Source organism: Perca fluviatilis, chromosome 8, assembly GCF_010015445.1.
Source record: "Perca fluviatilis chromosome 8, GENO_Pfluv_1.0, whole genome shotgun sequence".
Taxonomy (NCBI): Eukaryota; Metazoa; Chordata; class Actinopteri; order Perciformes; family Percidae; genus Perca; species Perca fluviatilis.
The window spans coordinates 2,213,612-2,227,625 of record NC_053119.1 but is presented as its reverse complement, the minus strand read 5'-3'; the positions used below and the strand labels follow the sequence as shown (position 1 = coordinate 2,227,625).

Sequence of the window (14,014 nt, the reverse complement as noted above, 5' to 3'; positions counted from 1 at the left end):
CTCCCACCATCTAAGACTTTCATTAAGGGAACTGGAACTGAGTTTGTTAAAAAGTACAAGTATGTGGGGACCGTCATTGATAAAAACCTGAAGTTTGATGTGAATTGTGGTGCAGTCTGTAAGAAGAGACAGCAACGTCTGTACTTCTTTAGGAAGTTAAACACTTTTAATGTAGATAGGAAAATTATGTCCTTAATTATTAATTAACTGTTGCTAAACTAATGGGCAGCACTAATTGGACAGACGTGCTGTGACGTGCCGACGTGTAAGGTGAGCGTATTGTGTCACTTCCGGTGTTCCCGTGTTACAAACGCTAGTTTGCTGCTCCGGCAAAAACTTACTGAACTCTGCTTCACTGTTTAAATTAGCAGCTATTTGCCTGGATTGCATTTGAATTACAATTGTTTTACTCAAGCACTTATACTTAGCTTCACTTACAGCGACTGACTCGCTGAATTTACAATTGTTAAAACACTGTTAGCTACTTTAGCTTAGCCATTAGCAATGGCTAATTCCTCTCCCTCTCCTGCTCTCTCTTGCTCTGTGTGTCAAATGTTTAGCTATTCCCCTGCCTCCTTTAGTGATAACGATACATGTAATAAATGTAGTATATTCGCTGTTTTGGAGGCAAGGCTTAGTGAGTTTGAGTCACGGCTCCGCACCATGGAATCAGAATCGTATGCTTCCGTAGCTAGCCAGCACCATGTAGTTAATGCGGGCCAACATACTGTAGCTTCTGTAGCTTCTGCTAGCTGTCCCCCGGCAGACCCCGAGCAGCCGGGGAAAGTGGGTGACTGTCCGAGGGAAGCGTGAAGCGTTAGATCTAGACCAGGGAGTGCACATGATGAAGGTCGCTTCTAAACCGGAGCGTCTTGCCTCTCTAACAGTTTTCTCCCTACTCAGCGATACACCCGCTGAGAAGCCAGTTCTGGTTATTGGGAGCTCTATACTGCGATATGTGAAGCCAGCGCCCCGGCGGCTACAGTAGGCCTCACCTACGGTCATATGGTGCCCCGGGGCTGGAGCGGGCGATATAGAAACCCATCTAAAGCTGCTGGCAAAAAGAACCGTAAATACAGTAAGATCATACTTCACGTAGGTGGTAATGGTCGTAAATCGGAGATCACTAAAATGAATGTTGAGTCACTTTGTGCATACGCAAAGACAATGTCGGACTCAGTAGTTTTCTCTGGACCCTGCCAAACCTGACCAATGATGAAATGTACAGCGACGTCATCCTTCCAACGCTGGTTGTCGGGGTGGTGCCCAGCTAATGATGTGGGCTATGTGAATAACTGGAGGGCGTTCTGGGGAAAGCCTGGTCTGATTGAGAGAGGCGGCATCCATCCCACCTGGGACGGTGCCGCTCTCATATCAAAAAATCTGAACGAGTTTATCAGACATAAACCATGACAACCCAAGTTTGATATTAGTAATCAGAGGTGCAGTGCAATGCGCCCTCTGTACTTCCGTTGGAGCAGTCGCCACTCATAGTCTAATAAGCACGTGTCTGTCCCCGCCTCAGATCGGTTAAATCAAAGGTAAACGAAGATGCGCTATACTTAACAACCTAATTGGAATTAAAACTACTGCAATAGAACAAAATAGGAAAATTAGATGTGGACTATTAAATATTAGATCTCTGTCTTCTAAAGCAGTACTGGTAAACGAGTTGATATCAGACAATAAAATTGATTTATTTTGTCTTACTGAAACCTGGCTGGGCCATGAAGACTATGTTAGTCTAAATGAAGCCACTCCTCCCAGCCATATTAATACTCAAATTCCTAGAGGCTCAGGCCGAGGGGGGGAGTTGCAGCCATCTTTGATGCAAGCCTGCTAATTACTCCTAAACCTAAATTACATTATAACTCATTTGAAAGTCTTGTTCTTAATCTTCAACATCCAAAATGGAAAACATTACAGCCAATTATATTCATTGTTATTTACAGGGCTCCAGGTCCGTATTCTGAATTTTTATCTGAATTCTCAGAGTTTTTATCATGTTTAGTCCTTAAATCAGACCAAGTACTTCTTGTAGGTGATTTTAATATCCATGTGGACGTTGACAATGACAGCCTGAGTACTGCTTTCAACTCATTACTGGATTCAATCGGTTTCAGTCAGAGTGTGCACAAGGCGACGCACTGTTTTAACCACACCCTCGACCTTGTGCTGGCATATGGTATTGAAATTGAGGATTTAATAATATTTTCGCAGAATTCGGTATTATCAGATCATTCTTTAATCACTTTCGAATTCTTACTACCTGATTATATTAAATTAGATAAAAGCTCCTACACCAGATGCTTATCTGACAGTGCTATAGCTAAATTTAAAGAAGATATTCCAACAGCATTCGACTCTATGTCATGCCTTAACATAACAGAGGACCTGTATGTTAACCTCAGTCCCTCTCAAATTGATGCATTTGTAGACGGTGTTACGACATGCCTACGGACTGACCTTAGACTCCGTCGCTCCCTGAAAAAGAAGATGATGAAGCAAAGGAAACTAGCACCTTGGTATAACTCCCAAACTGCAGAATTAAAACAAATCTCGGAAACCTCGAGATGTAAGTGGCGTTCCACCAAGGTGGAAGAATCTCGTTTGGATTGGCAAGAAAGTCTCAAAACCTATAGGAAGGCCCTAAGAAAGGCCAGATCAGACTATTACTCATCACTAATAGAAGAAAACGAACAACCCAAGGTTTCTTTTCCGCACTGTCGCCAGGCTGACAGATAGCCACAGCTCTACTGAGCCATCTATTCCTCTAGCTCTGAGTAGTGATGACTTCGCGAGCTTCTTCAATGATAAAATTACAACAATTAGAGATAAAATTCATCACCTTTTACACTCAACTTCTAACGGTTCACCTTTAAGCGCAGAGTCGTTAGAAATAAAGACTAGTCTCGACATATACTTAGACTGCTTTTATCCTATAGATCTTCAACAATTATTGTTAAAGATATCCTCAGCTAAGCCATCTACCTGTCTCTTGGACCCCATCCCAAACGAGACTACTCAAAGAAGCATTACCTGTGGTTAACACCTCATTACTAGATATGATCAATATGTCTCTATTAACAGGTTATGTACCACAGTCATTTAAAGTAGCTGTGATAAAACCTCTTTTGAAAAAACCCACCCTGGATCCTGAGGTCTTAGCAAACTATAGACCTATATCTAACCTTCCTTTTCTATCCAAGATCCTTGAGAAGGTGGTTGCTAATCAGTTATGTGATTTTCTACATAGCAACAGTTTATTTGATGACTTTCAATCAGGATTTAGAAAGAATCATAGCGGGGGGGGGGGACCCTTTTAAGGCACGGCTGCAGACAAAGTCTTGTCTCCATTCTTGTTTTACTAGATCTTAGTGCTGCATTTGACACAATTGACCATTCAATCCTGTTACAGAGATTGGAACATTTGGTTGGCATTAAAGGAATTGCTCTGAGTTGGTTTAGGTCCTATTTCTCTGATCGATCTCAATTTGTGAATGTTAATGATAAATCCTCCAAGTACGCTAAAGTTAGCCATGGGGTTCCTCAAGGCTCAGTGCTTGGACCAATTCTATTCTCCTTATATATGCTTCCTCTAGGGCAATATTAGAAAACACTCAATTAACTTTCACTGTTATGCGGATGACACCCAATTATACTTGTCAATCAAACCAGACGAAACCAGTCAGCTAGCAAAATTTCAAGAGTGCATTAAGGATATAAAATCCTGGATGACCTATAATTTTCTGATGTTAAACCCTAACAAAACTGGAGTTATTGTGCTGGGCCCTAAACACCTCGAACTTCATTATCTAGAGATATAGCTACTCTGGATGGTGTTGCCCTGGCCTCCAGCACCACTGTTAGAAATTTAGGAGTTATCTTTGATCAGGATATATCCTTTAATGCCAATCTAAAACAAACCTCAAGAACAGCCTTTTTTCATCTTGTAACATTGCCAAAATTAGGAATATCCTGTCTCAAAACGACGCTGAAAAACTAGTCCATGCATTTGTTACTTTCAGGCTGGACTATTGTAATTCCCTACTGTCAGGTTGCTCAAATAAGTCTCTTAAGACTCTCCAGCTGATCCAGAATGCTGCAGCGTGTTCTCACAAGAACTAAGAAAGAGATCATATTTCTCCTGTATTAGCTTCTCTGCATTGGCTTCCTGTTGAATCCAGGATTGAGTTTAAAGTCCTTCTCTTGACCTACAAAGCTCTAAATGGTCTAGCACCATCATATCTAGAAGAGCTCCTAATACCCTATTGTCCCACTAGAGCACTGCGCCCCCAGAATGCAGAGTTACTGGTGGTACCTAGAGTCTCTAAAAGTAGAATGGGAGCCAGAGCCTTCAGTTATCAGGCTCCTCTCCTATGGAACCAGCTCCGGATCTGGGTTCGGGGGCAGAAACTGTCACCTCATTCAAGAATGAACTTAAAACTCTCCTATTTGATAAAGCTTATAGTTAGGAGTGAGGAGTTGCAGTGTTCACCTAACTGGCCCAACTGCTTCTCTTCATAATTGTTAGATTAATAATACATAACAAAGTAGAGGGAGGCAGGCCAGCCAAGCCAGATCCGGCAGGGGGAGAGTTCTAAGCCCGAAAAGCTACCTCTCCTTATGACCTGTCTCTCTTAGTTACCTGTTATAGTTACGCTGTTATAGTCCTAGACTGCCGGGGACTTCCCTTCCTTTGACACACTGAGCTGCTCTCTCCTCTCCCTTCTATTACTGTTTCTATTACTGTTACTATTACTATTACTATTTGTGTGCAGCCCATCCCAGAAATGCTTGTTACTAATCCTAGCTTCTGGGGAGTTTACTTCCGAGTCCTTATGCTTTTTTCCCCAAGCGTATTTCCTTGGAGAACCGTTGGCACCAAGACCCTGGTTGCAGCTGTCGCCGTGGTCCTGCTGCACTCCCTGCTGAGCTCAGCGATGCCCTGCAATGTCATGCTGCGTCCTGCTGAACCCTGCAGCTTCCCGCTACATCCAGTCACTGTTCCATTATTAATGTGACTACTATCGCCACTGTTCATCCCCCAACCCGACACGTCGGACACACGCCTACCAAGAGCCTGGGTCTGTCCAAGGTTTCTTCCCAAGAGGGGGTTTTTCCTCGCCACTGTCGCACTGCTTGCTCTTGAGGGAATTACTGGAATTGTTGGAATTGTTGGGGCTTTGTAAATTATAGAGTGTGGTCTAGACCTACTCTATCTGTAAAGTGTCTCGAGATAACTTATGTTATGATTTGATACTATAAATAAAATTGAATTGAATTGAATTGAATTATAAGTCCTTTATTGAATCTGTTACTTCTTACTTCTGCCATGATTGCTTGGTACGGTAACCTGAACATCTGGGACTAAAACCACCTCAGCCATGTTGTCAAGGTGGCTGGTAAGGTTTCTCACAGTCCCCCTTGATGGTTATCTTTGACCAGCACGTACTTTACAAGGCCCGGTCTATATTAGACTGTACAGACCACCCCTTCACTAGTCTGGGGTTACTATACCCCTCTCGGGTCTCAGATTTAGAGTAACCGGTTCAGAGCAATAGGAGTAAAACTACTTTGTCCCAGGTGCAATAACTCAACCCTGACACACATATTTAATAAATCAGAAGTTACAGTTTAAAGATTACATTTGGACACCTGTTATCACCACTGTAATGTAAACCTCCTTTTTTTCGCGTGTATTATAAATGTATGAATGTTTCCTGAAGTGTGGTGAGATGTGGTCCCTGCGGAGCGCGAGAGACTAGTGGTCCCCCAGAGACCTCTAGAGACCCGCTGACTACAGACTCAGACCTTCTCCCATTGGTTCCTGCTCCTCTCTTGGACTAATGGATCAACTCTGGGGGCTGTCTGATAGAGAAGACAAGAATCACATATTACTGCTAGAATATCTGACTATACCTGGTGTGATTGTTATTGTGTGTTGTTTTTGTGTTTTGTTATTGATGATATTATATTATGTTGATTTATTGATGTATGATGTATGATGATGTGTTTGTGTTTGTGTTGTTATTATTGATGATAGTATGATTATTGATATTATTGATGATGATTGATATTGGTATTGATATTATTATGTGTGTATTATTGTTGATTTTTATATTTTATATTGATTTTGTATTGTATTTATTTATTTTATTTTTTTTGTATTTATGTGTTATTATGTTTTATTGTTTTTTTTGATATTGTGATTGTTATTTGTTTAGTATTTATTATGATTATTTTGATATGTTTTTATTATTGTTATGATGTTTATTTATTGATATTGTGATTGTTTGTATTATTGATGTTGTATGTTTTGATTATGTTGTGTTTTGTTTATTGTTTTTATTATTGTATTTGTTTTTTTTTGTTATATATTTTGATGTTATGATGTTTATTATTGTTTTGTGTTTTTTATTATTATTATTGTTTTTTATTTTATTTTTTATTGTTGTTTTTTTTTATTTATTTTTTTTTTATTTGTTTATTTGTGTATTTTTGTTTGTGTTTGTTTATTGTTTTGTTTGTTTTTTTTTGTTTTTGTTATTGTATTTTTGTTGTTTGTGTTGTTTTTGTATTGTATTTTATTGTTATTTTATTGTATTATTGTTGTGTTGTTGGTGTTATTATTGTGTATTGTGTTTATTTGTATGTTTGTGTTTGTTATTATTATTGTTATTATTTTTTGTGTGTTGTGTGTATGTGTTGTGTGTTGTGTGTTGTGTGTTATTTTTGTTTTTATTGTGTGTGTGTGTGTGTGTGTGTTTTATTGTGTGTGTGTGTTGTTTGTGTTGTGTATGTGTATTTGCCCTTGTAGGTGGTGATGGACGTGAATAGCCTGCTTGGGTTTGGGAGACCTGTGTTCTATTCCCACTGCGACACATCAACCAATGTGTCCCTGAGCAAGACCCTTCACCCCTAGTTGCTCCAGAGGCGTGTGGCCTCTGGCGTATATAGAAATTGTAAGTCGCTTTGGACAAAAGAGTCAGCTAAACGTCATGTAATGTAATGTTAAACTGCTGCCAAGAACACTATCAGTCTTTTGTAGGTTTAGTATCTACGGAAGTGAACATGCTCTTTCTCTGAAATGATTTTTATCAAACTAGTATCTCAGCTTCATTTGCTGTATTTCTTGATGTTAAAATATGAAAGGCAAGGCAAGGCAGCTTTATTTGTAGAGCACATTTCAGCAACAGGGCAATTCAAAGTGCTTTACATAAAACATTAAAGAGCAGTTAGAAAACAATTTAAAACAATTTAAAAACATTAATAAACAAATTAAAACAAGAATAAAATTGATAGTGCAGTATGAGAATAAAAGTTACAGTGCAGTATAAGAAATTAAAGTTAATAAAATAGATTATTTAAAGAAAAGCAACATCAAAAAGATAGGTCTTTAGCTTAGATTTAAAAGAACTGAGAGTTGCTGCGGACCTGCAGGTTTCTGGGAGTTTGTTCCAGATATGTGGAGCAATAAAACTGAACGCTGCTTCCCCCTGTTTAGTTCTGACTCTGGGGACAACAAGTAGACCTGTCCCAGACCACCTGAGAGGTCTGGGTGGGTCATAGTGTAGCAGACCTGTCCCAGACCACCTGAGAGGTCTGGGTGGGTCATAGTGTAGCAGACCTGTCCTAGACCACCTGAGAGGTCTGGGTGGGTCATAGTGTAGTAGACCTGACCCAGACCACCTGAGAGGTCTGGGTGGGTCATAGTGTAGTAGACCTGACCCAGACCACCTGAGAGGTCTGGGGGGGTCATAGTGTAGCAGACCTGTCCTAGACCACCTGAGAGGTCTTGGGGGGTCATAGTGTAGTAGCAGATCAGAAATGTATTTTGGCCCTAAACCGTTTAGTGATTTATAAACCAGTAAAAGTATTTTGAAATCTATTCTTTGAGGCACTGGAAGCCAGTGTAGAGACTTCAGTACTGGAGTAATGTGATCCACTTTTCCTGGACAATGAAACAGTGCATTACAACGTGGTTGTTATGTTCCAGGTCTCTATAAGATAAGATAACAGTCTGGTGAACACATTGATGTGGTTTTTATGTTTGTGATGTCAGATTTAGACGACACAGAGCAGGTAACACACAGAGAACATCTGTCTCAGCCTTCTCTTGTTTAAGATATTAATTCATGACTTAATCTCAACACACCCCACCCCCACCCAGCTCATATATAAATAGTTTTGGACACAGAGACAAAGAATCAGTTCTTGAGAGGAGTTTTCATCACCATCATTTTATTGTAAACATGATATATTTATGGTTTATATATTCTGCATGCTTTACTCAAACAGTTGACACATTATATTATATTAGATATGAAGAGACTGTAATAAGACTTGAACCATGAAGATAAAACTGAGAACAGCCAGAATCAGAGAGAAGAACATCAGCTTCAGATAGGACACACACAGAGACACATGGAAGGATTATTATTAATATCATCATCTTGTTAGTCAGAGTTCAGTAGGAAGAGAGGTGTTGTTGACACATCTGGTTTACAATGTTTTCCATGAATGCATTCATATCTTTATAGTTATGGTAGTAAGTAGCTGGAGCATTAGCAGGATATATTAACAGCTGGGATCACATGACCTCCACCTTCAGTAACCAGTTCTACACTGATCTCTGCTTTATGATCAAGAATCATCTTAAAAGAGATCTGGTCACTGTGTGATAAAGGTACTCCTCATTAATTAATATTCAATTGTTTCCCCATTTAAAATCTTTTGGTAAGGTGAAAATATTTTCCTGAAGCTTCTCCACATAATTCCAAAGAGCTTCACGGAAATTCTTTACAGCCTGCGTTCTGCTATTCTTTGTGTACATATCAGATGTTGGTTGTACTTTTTTTCTAACTTTTTCATCCTCTTTAAACAAGTTGCTCAGACTTTCAGCTTCGGCACAGTTACCGTGGGGGTAGTTCTTTGTTGTTGGTTTTGTTTTTTTCAGACTTTCAGCTTCGTCACAGTTACCGTGGGGGTTTTCCCGTCCTCCCTCCTTTTTAAAACCAAACAACTCACAACATAATGGACAAGGAGGCTTTACGTTTAACTCTGATCCTTCTTTATAGAGATCAAACGTTTCGCAACGGACACACCCTGGAACTTTGATTTTTCCATCAAAATATGTCTTTATGAGAGATTTATTTTTATCTGGCTCTGGATAGAAGGTCATCACTGCGTCAGCTACATATTCGTGCCAGAACTTGTGACAGGAAGCACCAATCAGGACTTCACGGATGTAATGTTTAGGGTTACCAATGGACACGGAGACTCCGTAGAACCTCTCTGAACCTGAACCTGAATCCTTCTTGCTCTGAGAGACACAGATTGCTGTGGAGACCAGAGGCTTTGTCTTCTTTAGAGGCTTTGTCTTCAGAAGTATTTTATTATTATTCTGGTTTTTATTCTTCTTCTTATCTTCATTCTCCTTCGTCTTTTTCTTCTCCTTCGGCTCCAGGTTCTTGATGAGGTCTTGCAGATCTTTCATGATGTTTTTTTCCTGCTCTAATCCAGTCTGGGGTTTAACAGATTTTTTATTGTCGTGGACAACCTGCAAGAAATCCCAAATATTATCAATCTGCTGACGCATCAAATCCTTCACAGAGTCATGCTTTGTGTCTGTTAATGTACTAATGTACATATACATAATCACAGTTATTTTAGTCACTATTAAAATCAGGATTATCTAACAGGATTCCTCGTTGACTTTTAGAAAGATGTTGCATTTATTGAAGATAATAAACAGTGAAAGCAGACATTTCCCTTCATACTCTGAACCTTTTGAAGTCCCTTTAAAATAAATAACATGAAAAATATCTTTAAATATGAGTGAGTTTATCCTTCAGGAGGTTTCATTCAGAACACGAGACAAAATAAGAGTTTACTGCAAAACATAACGTGTAAAAAAAAAATCTTGTGATGTTATTGTGATGGTTAGGAGACAGCATTAAAAGCTCTACTGAGAGATTAATAACAATCTGTAATATTTGGAGACATTTAGGTGAAGTAACAATACTTTACAACTTTACAAAGAAGAATTGTGTTATTTTTTGTTAAACTGTCCTCTTACCATGTCGAGCACACATGAAAATGGCCCCCGCCTGGGTACTGGAATGCTCCTGGGTTTCTCAGAGGAATAGAGGTCAAAAGTCAGAGGCAATAGGCTCTTACATTCCTTCATCAAATCAGCATCCTCACTCAGAATATCTTTTGGGGTAACTGGCGGTGTGTTGATCTTTCCCAAAACGAAGATGCTGTGAAGAAGCTGTGAAGTCAAAACACATTCAGAGAGAAATATCATTGTGTGTAACCAAGCAACACATTCTCATGAACGGGTTCCTATGATATCCTTCAAAAAGTTACTGTATGTATGCACACTAGTGTGTACAATATTCTGTACGATATCCTATCACATGACCACGTGATATGATATCGTACGAAATTAGGCGCCCACCAGCCGGTCATGTGACGCCAGCTACAAAGCTCTGAGAGCTGTTGGTCATCAGCAGCCGTTGGTACTTACATTTCATCACTGAGAAGATTTATGGATCCTAAATACATTGACAGGGTCATACATTATATTCAAAAACACATTTCAATAGTTTATAAAAAGTCTCCATCAGACATACCTCAACCATTAACTCCTTAGGAGTAGGATCTCTAGGCTGTCTCTGGTCAAGAACTTTACTCATCGACGCCATTTTCTTGATAATCATGAAAGCATTATATCTGAAAGCCTCTGCTTTCAGGTATTCTTCTCGTCTGAAATAATAAACATATAAAATGGAGAATTAAAAGCAGAATGCAGCGATGAAATGTTTCAGTAAATCAAACATACAACAGATCCATATATCTACATACATACATACATACATGTTAAATACTACATTCAAACACAACAACAAAAATCAGAGTAACTGTAGGAGCCACATATCATATGTTGTTTATGGTCTCATCTATGTTGTTTGTTGATTATTATATTGTGCACTGATATTGTGGATATGTGGTGGGAGTTTTCATGGCGGTTTGAGTGGAAGTGATAACATGTTTGTTTTCTTCACCTGTTCACCGGTTTGTTCTTTTGGGCTTTCATAGAGAGGGAGGCCTGGGAGAAAACACTTTCTGTTGACCGCATAACGCCGCATTAACACAATTATTTCTACTAAGCAAGTAACAATTACACATGGTAACTGCAGTACTAGGTGTATTTTACGTGTGGAAGAAGAATAAAATCATTAAAAATACTTCGATCTTGAACACACCACAGTGTGTTTATGAATCTCTCAGTGTCTAGTCCCTCACAGCAGCACCTGGTAGGACTGATTACAGCCTCAACAGGAACACTACTTTAAGTTTTAGATCATATCAGTCTCTCTCATTTCATTTTCTTCACATTGTGTCTTTACCTTTCATAAGTTTCTCTTGAAGATAATCCTCTATAATAATTTCAATATATACATTTTGTTAAGAATTACAATAACATGTCTCCATGTTTTTGACTCACCTCGGCTGGTCAGGATCAGGCTGCTGCTGTTCATCAATAGATTTAGCAGTAGATTTAGCAGTAGATTTTTTAGGAGCCTGATGCAATCAGAAATAAAAGGTACATTACAATTGAATTCAGTCATGTAGAACTGAATCATAATGCTGTCAGATATTCAGAGCAGGTACTCACCATTGTTGGTTCTGAGTGACTGAAATGAAAGAAGGAAGTGAAGCTGTCCTCTCTGCTCTCTGATAACTCCTGTGAGTCTGACGTGTTTATATACAGTTCTCTAACATGTAACAGGATGTCTGGGTAAGGGGGCGTGGTCTCACTAAACAGCAGCAGAAGAAGAGCTGGACGCAGGAAGTAACGACTGATTCATCAGTAGTTGTCACGGACAACCAGGAGACAGACTGCAGTAGAGAAGCTGAGCTTTATTAACAATGATCCAACAACGAGCAGGAAGCAACAGGCAGGAAATCTGGTAGCTGGGTAGGCAGGTTCCAGAGCAGCAGCAGACAACAGGATCCGAAGTACAGGGTAGGCAAATTTGGAATGACTGCGAAACGCGTAGCGTGGTCAAAACGTGAATGTGGTGTGGACGAGTGGTTAGGTACAAGTGTTTTTTTTTTTTTTTTTTTTTTTTTTTTTTTTTTTTTTTTTTTTTTTTTTTTTTTTTGTTGAGGTTGAGGGTTGAGGGGTTGTGCAGGTGTTATTATGTAGTTTAGGACTGAGGGGACTGGGAGAGTCTGATCTGCGTGAGTAACGAGGAGTATGAATCAGTGGGAGGGTGTGTGCGAGAGAGAGAGAGTGAGTGCTGGTGACAGTGAATGGGGAAACAAACAGTCAATGAACACTGACTAACAGTCCAAGACACCCTGACATTACCCCCCCACCCACAAGGCGCGACCCGCGCCGTAAAGGCAAAACACGGGAGGGGGGGGCGGGCAGCCCGGAGACCGGGACAGGAGGGGGACAGGGCGAAGGCGGACGGACTCCAGGCCCTCCCCCAAGACTTGGGCGGAGCTGGCTGGAAGCGTGACCACAGCGGAGCCGGCTGGGGGCGTGGCCACGGCGGAGCTGGCTGGCCCACTGGCGGCCGTGGCGGGGCTGATCCCTCTGGAGGCCGTGGCGGGGCTGATCCCTCTGGAGGCCGTGGCGGGGCTGATCCCTCTGGAGGCCATGGCGGGGCTGATCCCTCTGGAGGCCATGGCGGGGCTGATCCCTCTGGAGGCCATGGCGGGGCTGATCCCTCTGGAGGCCATGGCGGGGCTGATCCCTCTGGAGGCCATGGCGGGGCCGATCCCTCTGGAGGCCATGGCGGGGCTGATCCCTCTGGAGGCCATGGCGGGGCCTGATCCCTCTGGAGGCCGTGGCGGGGCTGATCCCTCTGGAGGCCATGGCGGGGCTGATCCCTCTGGAGGCCGTGGCGGGGCTGATCCCTCTGGAGGCCGTGGCGGGGCAGACCCCTCTGGAGGCCGTGGCGGTCCTGGGAACCGTGTCGGCAGGACCTCCACAGTCCCCTTAGAGGGCGTATGGCCCCCCCAAAAAAATTTTCCTGGGGAGGCTCCCTGGGATGATGTCCAGGACAGGCAATGAGGGCTTAGAACTGGGCTGTACCGGCGACGAGGGCGTCGAACCGGGCTGTACCGGCGACGAGGGCGTCGAGCTGGGCTGAACCGGCGACGAGGGCGTCGAGCCGGGCTGAACCGGCGACGAGGGCTTAGGAAGGGTGCTAGCTAGGTGGGGTTCAGGAAGGAGGCTAGCTAGCCTGGGCTCAGGGGAAATGCCAGCTAGGCTAGACTCTGGGGAGCCGCTACACGGCCGGGACTCTAGGAACTCTAGGAGACCAGAGGACTCTGGGACACTACAGAGCTCGGGGAGCTCGGGGACACTAGGAAGCTCTGGGACACTAGAGGACTCGGGGAACCTAGGGACACTAGAGGACTCGGGGACACTAGAGGACTCGGGGACACTAGAGGACTCGGGGAACCTAGGGACACTAGAGGACTCGGGGACACTAGAGGACTCGGGGACACTAGGGACACTAGAGGACTCGGGGACACTAGAGGACTCGGGGACACTAGAGGACTCGGGGACACTAGGGACACTAGAGGACTCGGGGAACCTGGGGACACTAGAGGGACTCGGGGAACCTAGGGACACTAGAGGACTACGGGGACACTAGGGAGCTTCGAGGGAACCCGAGGGACACTAGAGGACTCGGGGAACAGGGGGACACTAGAGGACTCGAGGCAAAGGGGGGGGGGGGAAAGGAACAGCTACCTAGCCCAAGAGTCAGGGGAATCCAAACCAACCAGGACTCAGGAAAGCCACTAGCTAGCTGGGACTCAGGAAAGCCACCAGCCAGCTGGGACTCAGGAAAGCCACCAGCCAGCTGGGACTCAGGGAAAGCCACCAGCCAGCTGGGACTCAGGGAAAGCCACCAGCCAGCTGGGACTCAAGGAAAGCCACCAGCCAGCTGGGACTCAGGAAAGCCACCAGCCAGCTGGGACT

At 42.6% G+C, this 14,014-nt stretch overlaps 1 protein-coding gene and 1 pseudogene across 2 annotated transcripts; one reads left to right on the top strand and one right to left on the bottom strand.

The window, feature by feature from the left end:
* Positions 1–504: 504 nt before the first annotated feature.
* On the top strand, positions 505–1,395 carry LOC120563447 (annotated as a pseudogene).
* A 6,834-nt stretch (positions 1,396–8,229) lies between these two features.
* LOC120563444 lies at positions 8,230–11,770 on the bottom strand. 2 transcript variants are annotated; one of them, XM_039807609.1, is made up of 6 exons: positions 11,687–11,770; positions 11,516–11,598; positions 11,073–11,133; positions 10,641–10,773; positions 10,082–10,276; positions 8,230–9,562 (listed from the first exon to the last, which is right to left on the bottom strand). In XM_039807609.1, the coding sequence occupies exons 2-6, from the start codon at positions 11,547–11,549 to the stop codon at positions 8,711–8,713; spliced, it is 1,275 nt and encodes a 424-aa protein (XP_039663543.1). In that variant the 5' UTR covers positions 11,550–11,598; positions 11,687–11,770; the 3' UTR covers positions 8,230–8,710. The 2 variants fall into 2 exon arrangements, with proteins under 2 accessions (XP_039663543.1, XP_039663542.1); XM_039807608.1 differs by having other exon boundaries at positions 11,516–11,592.
* Between the last annotated feature and the right edge of the window lie 2,244 nt (positions 11,771–14,014).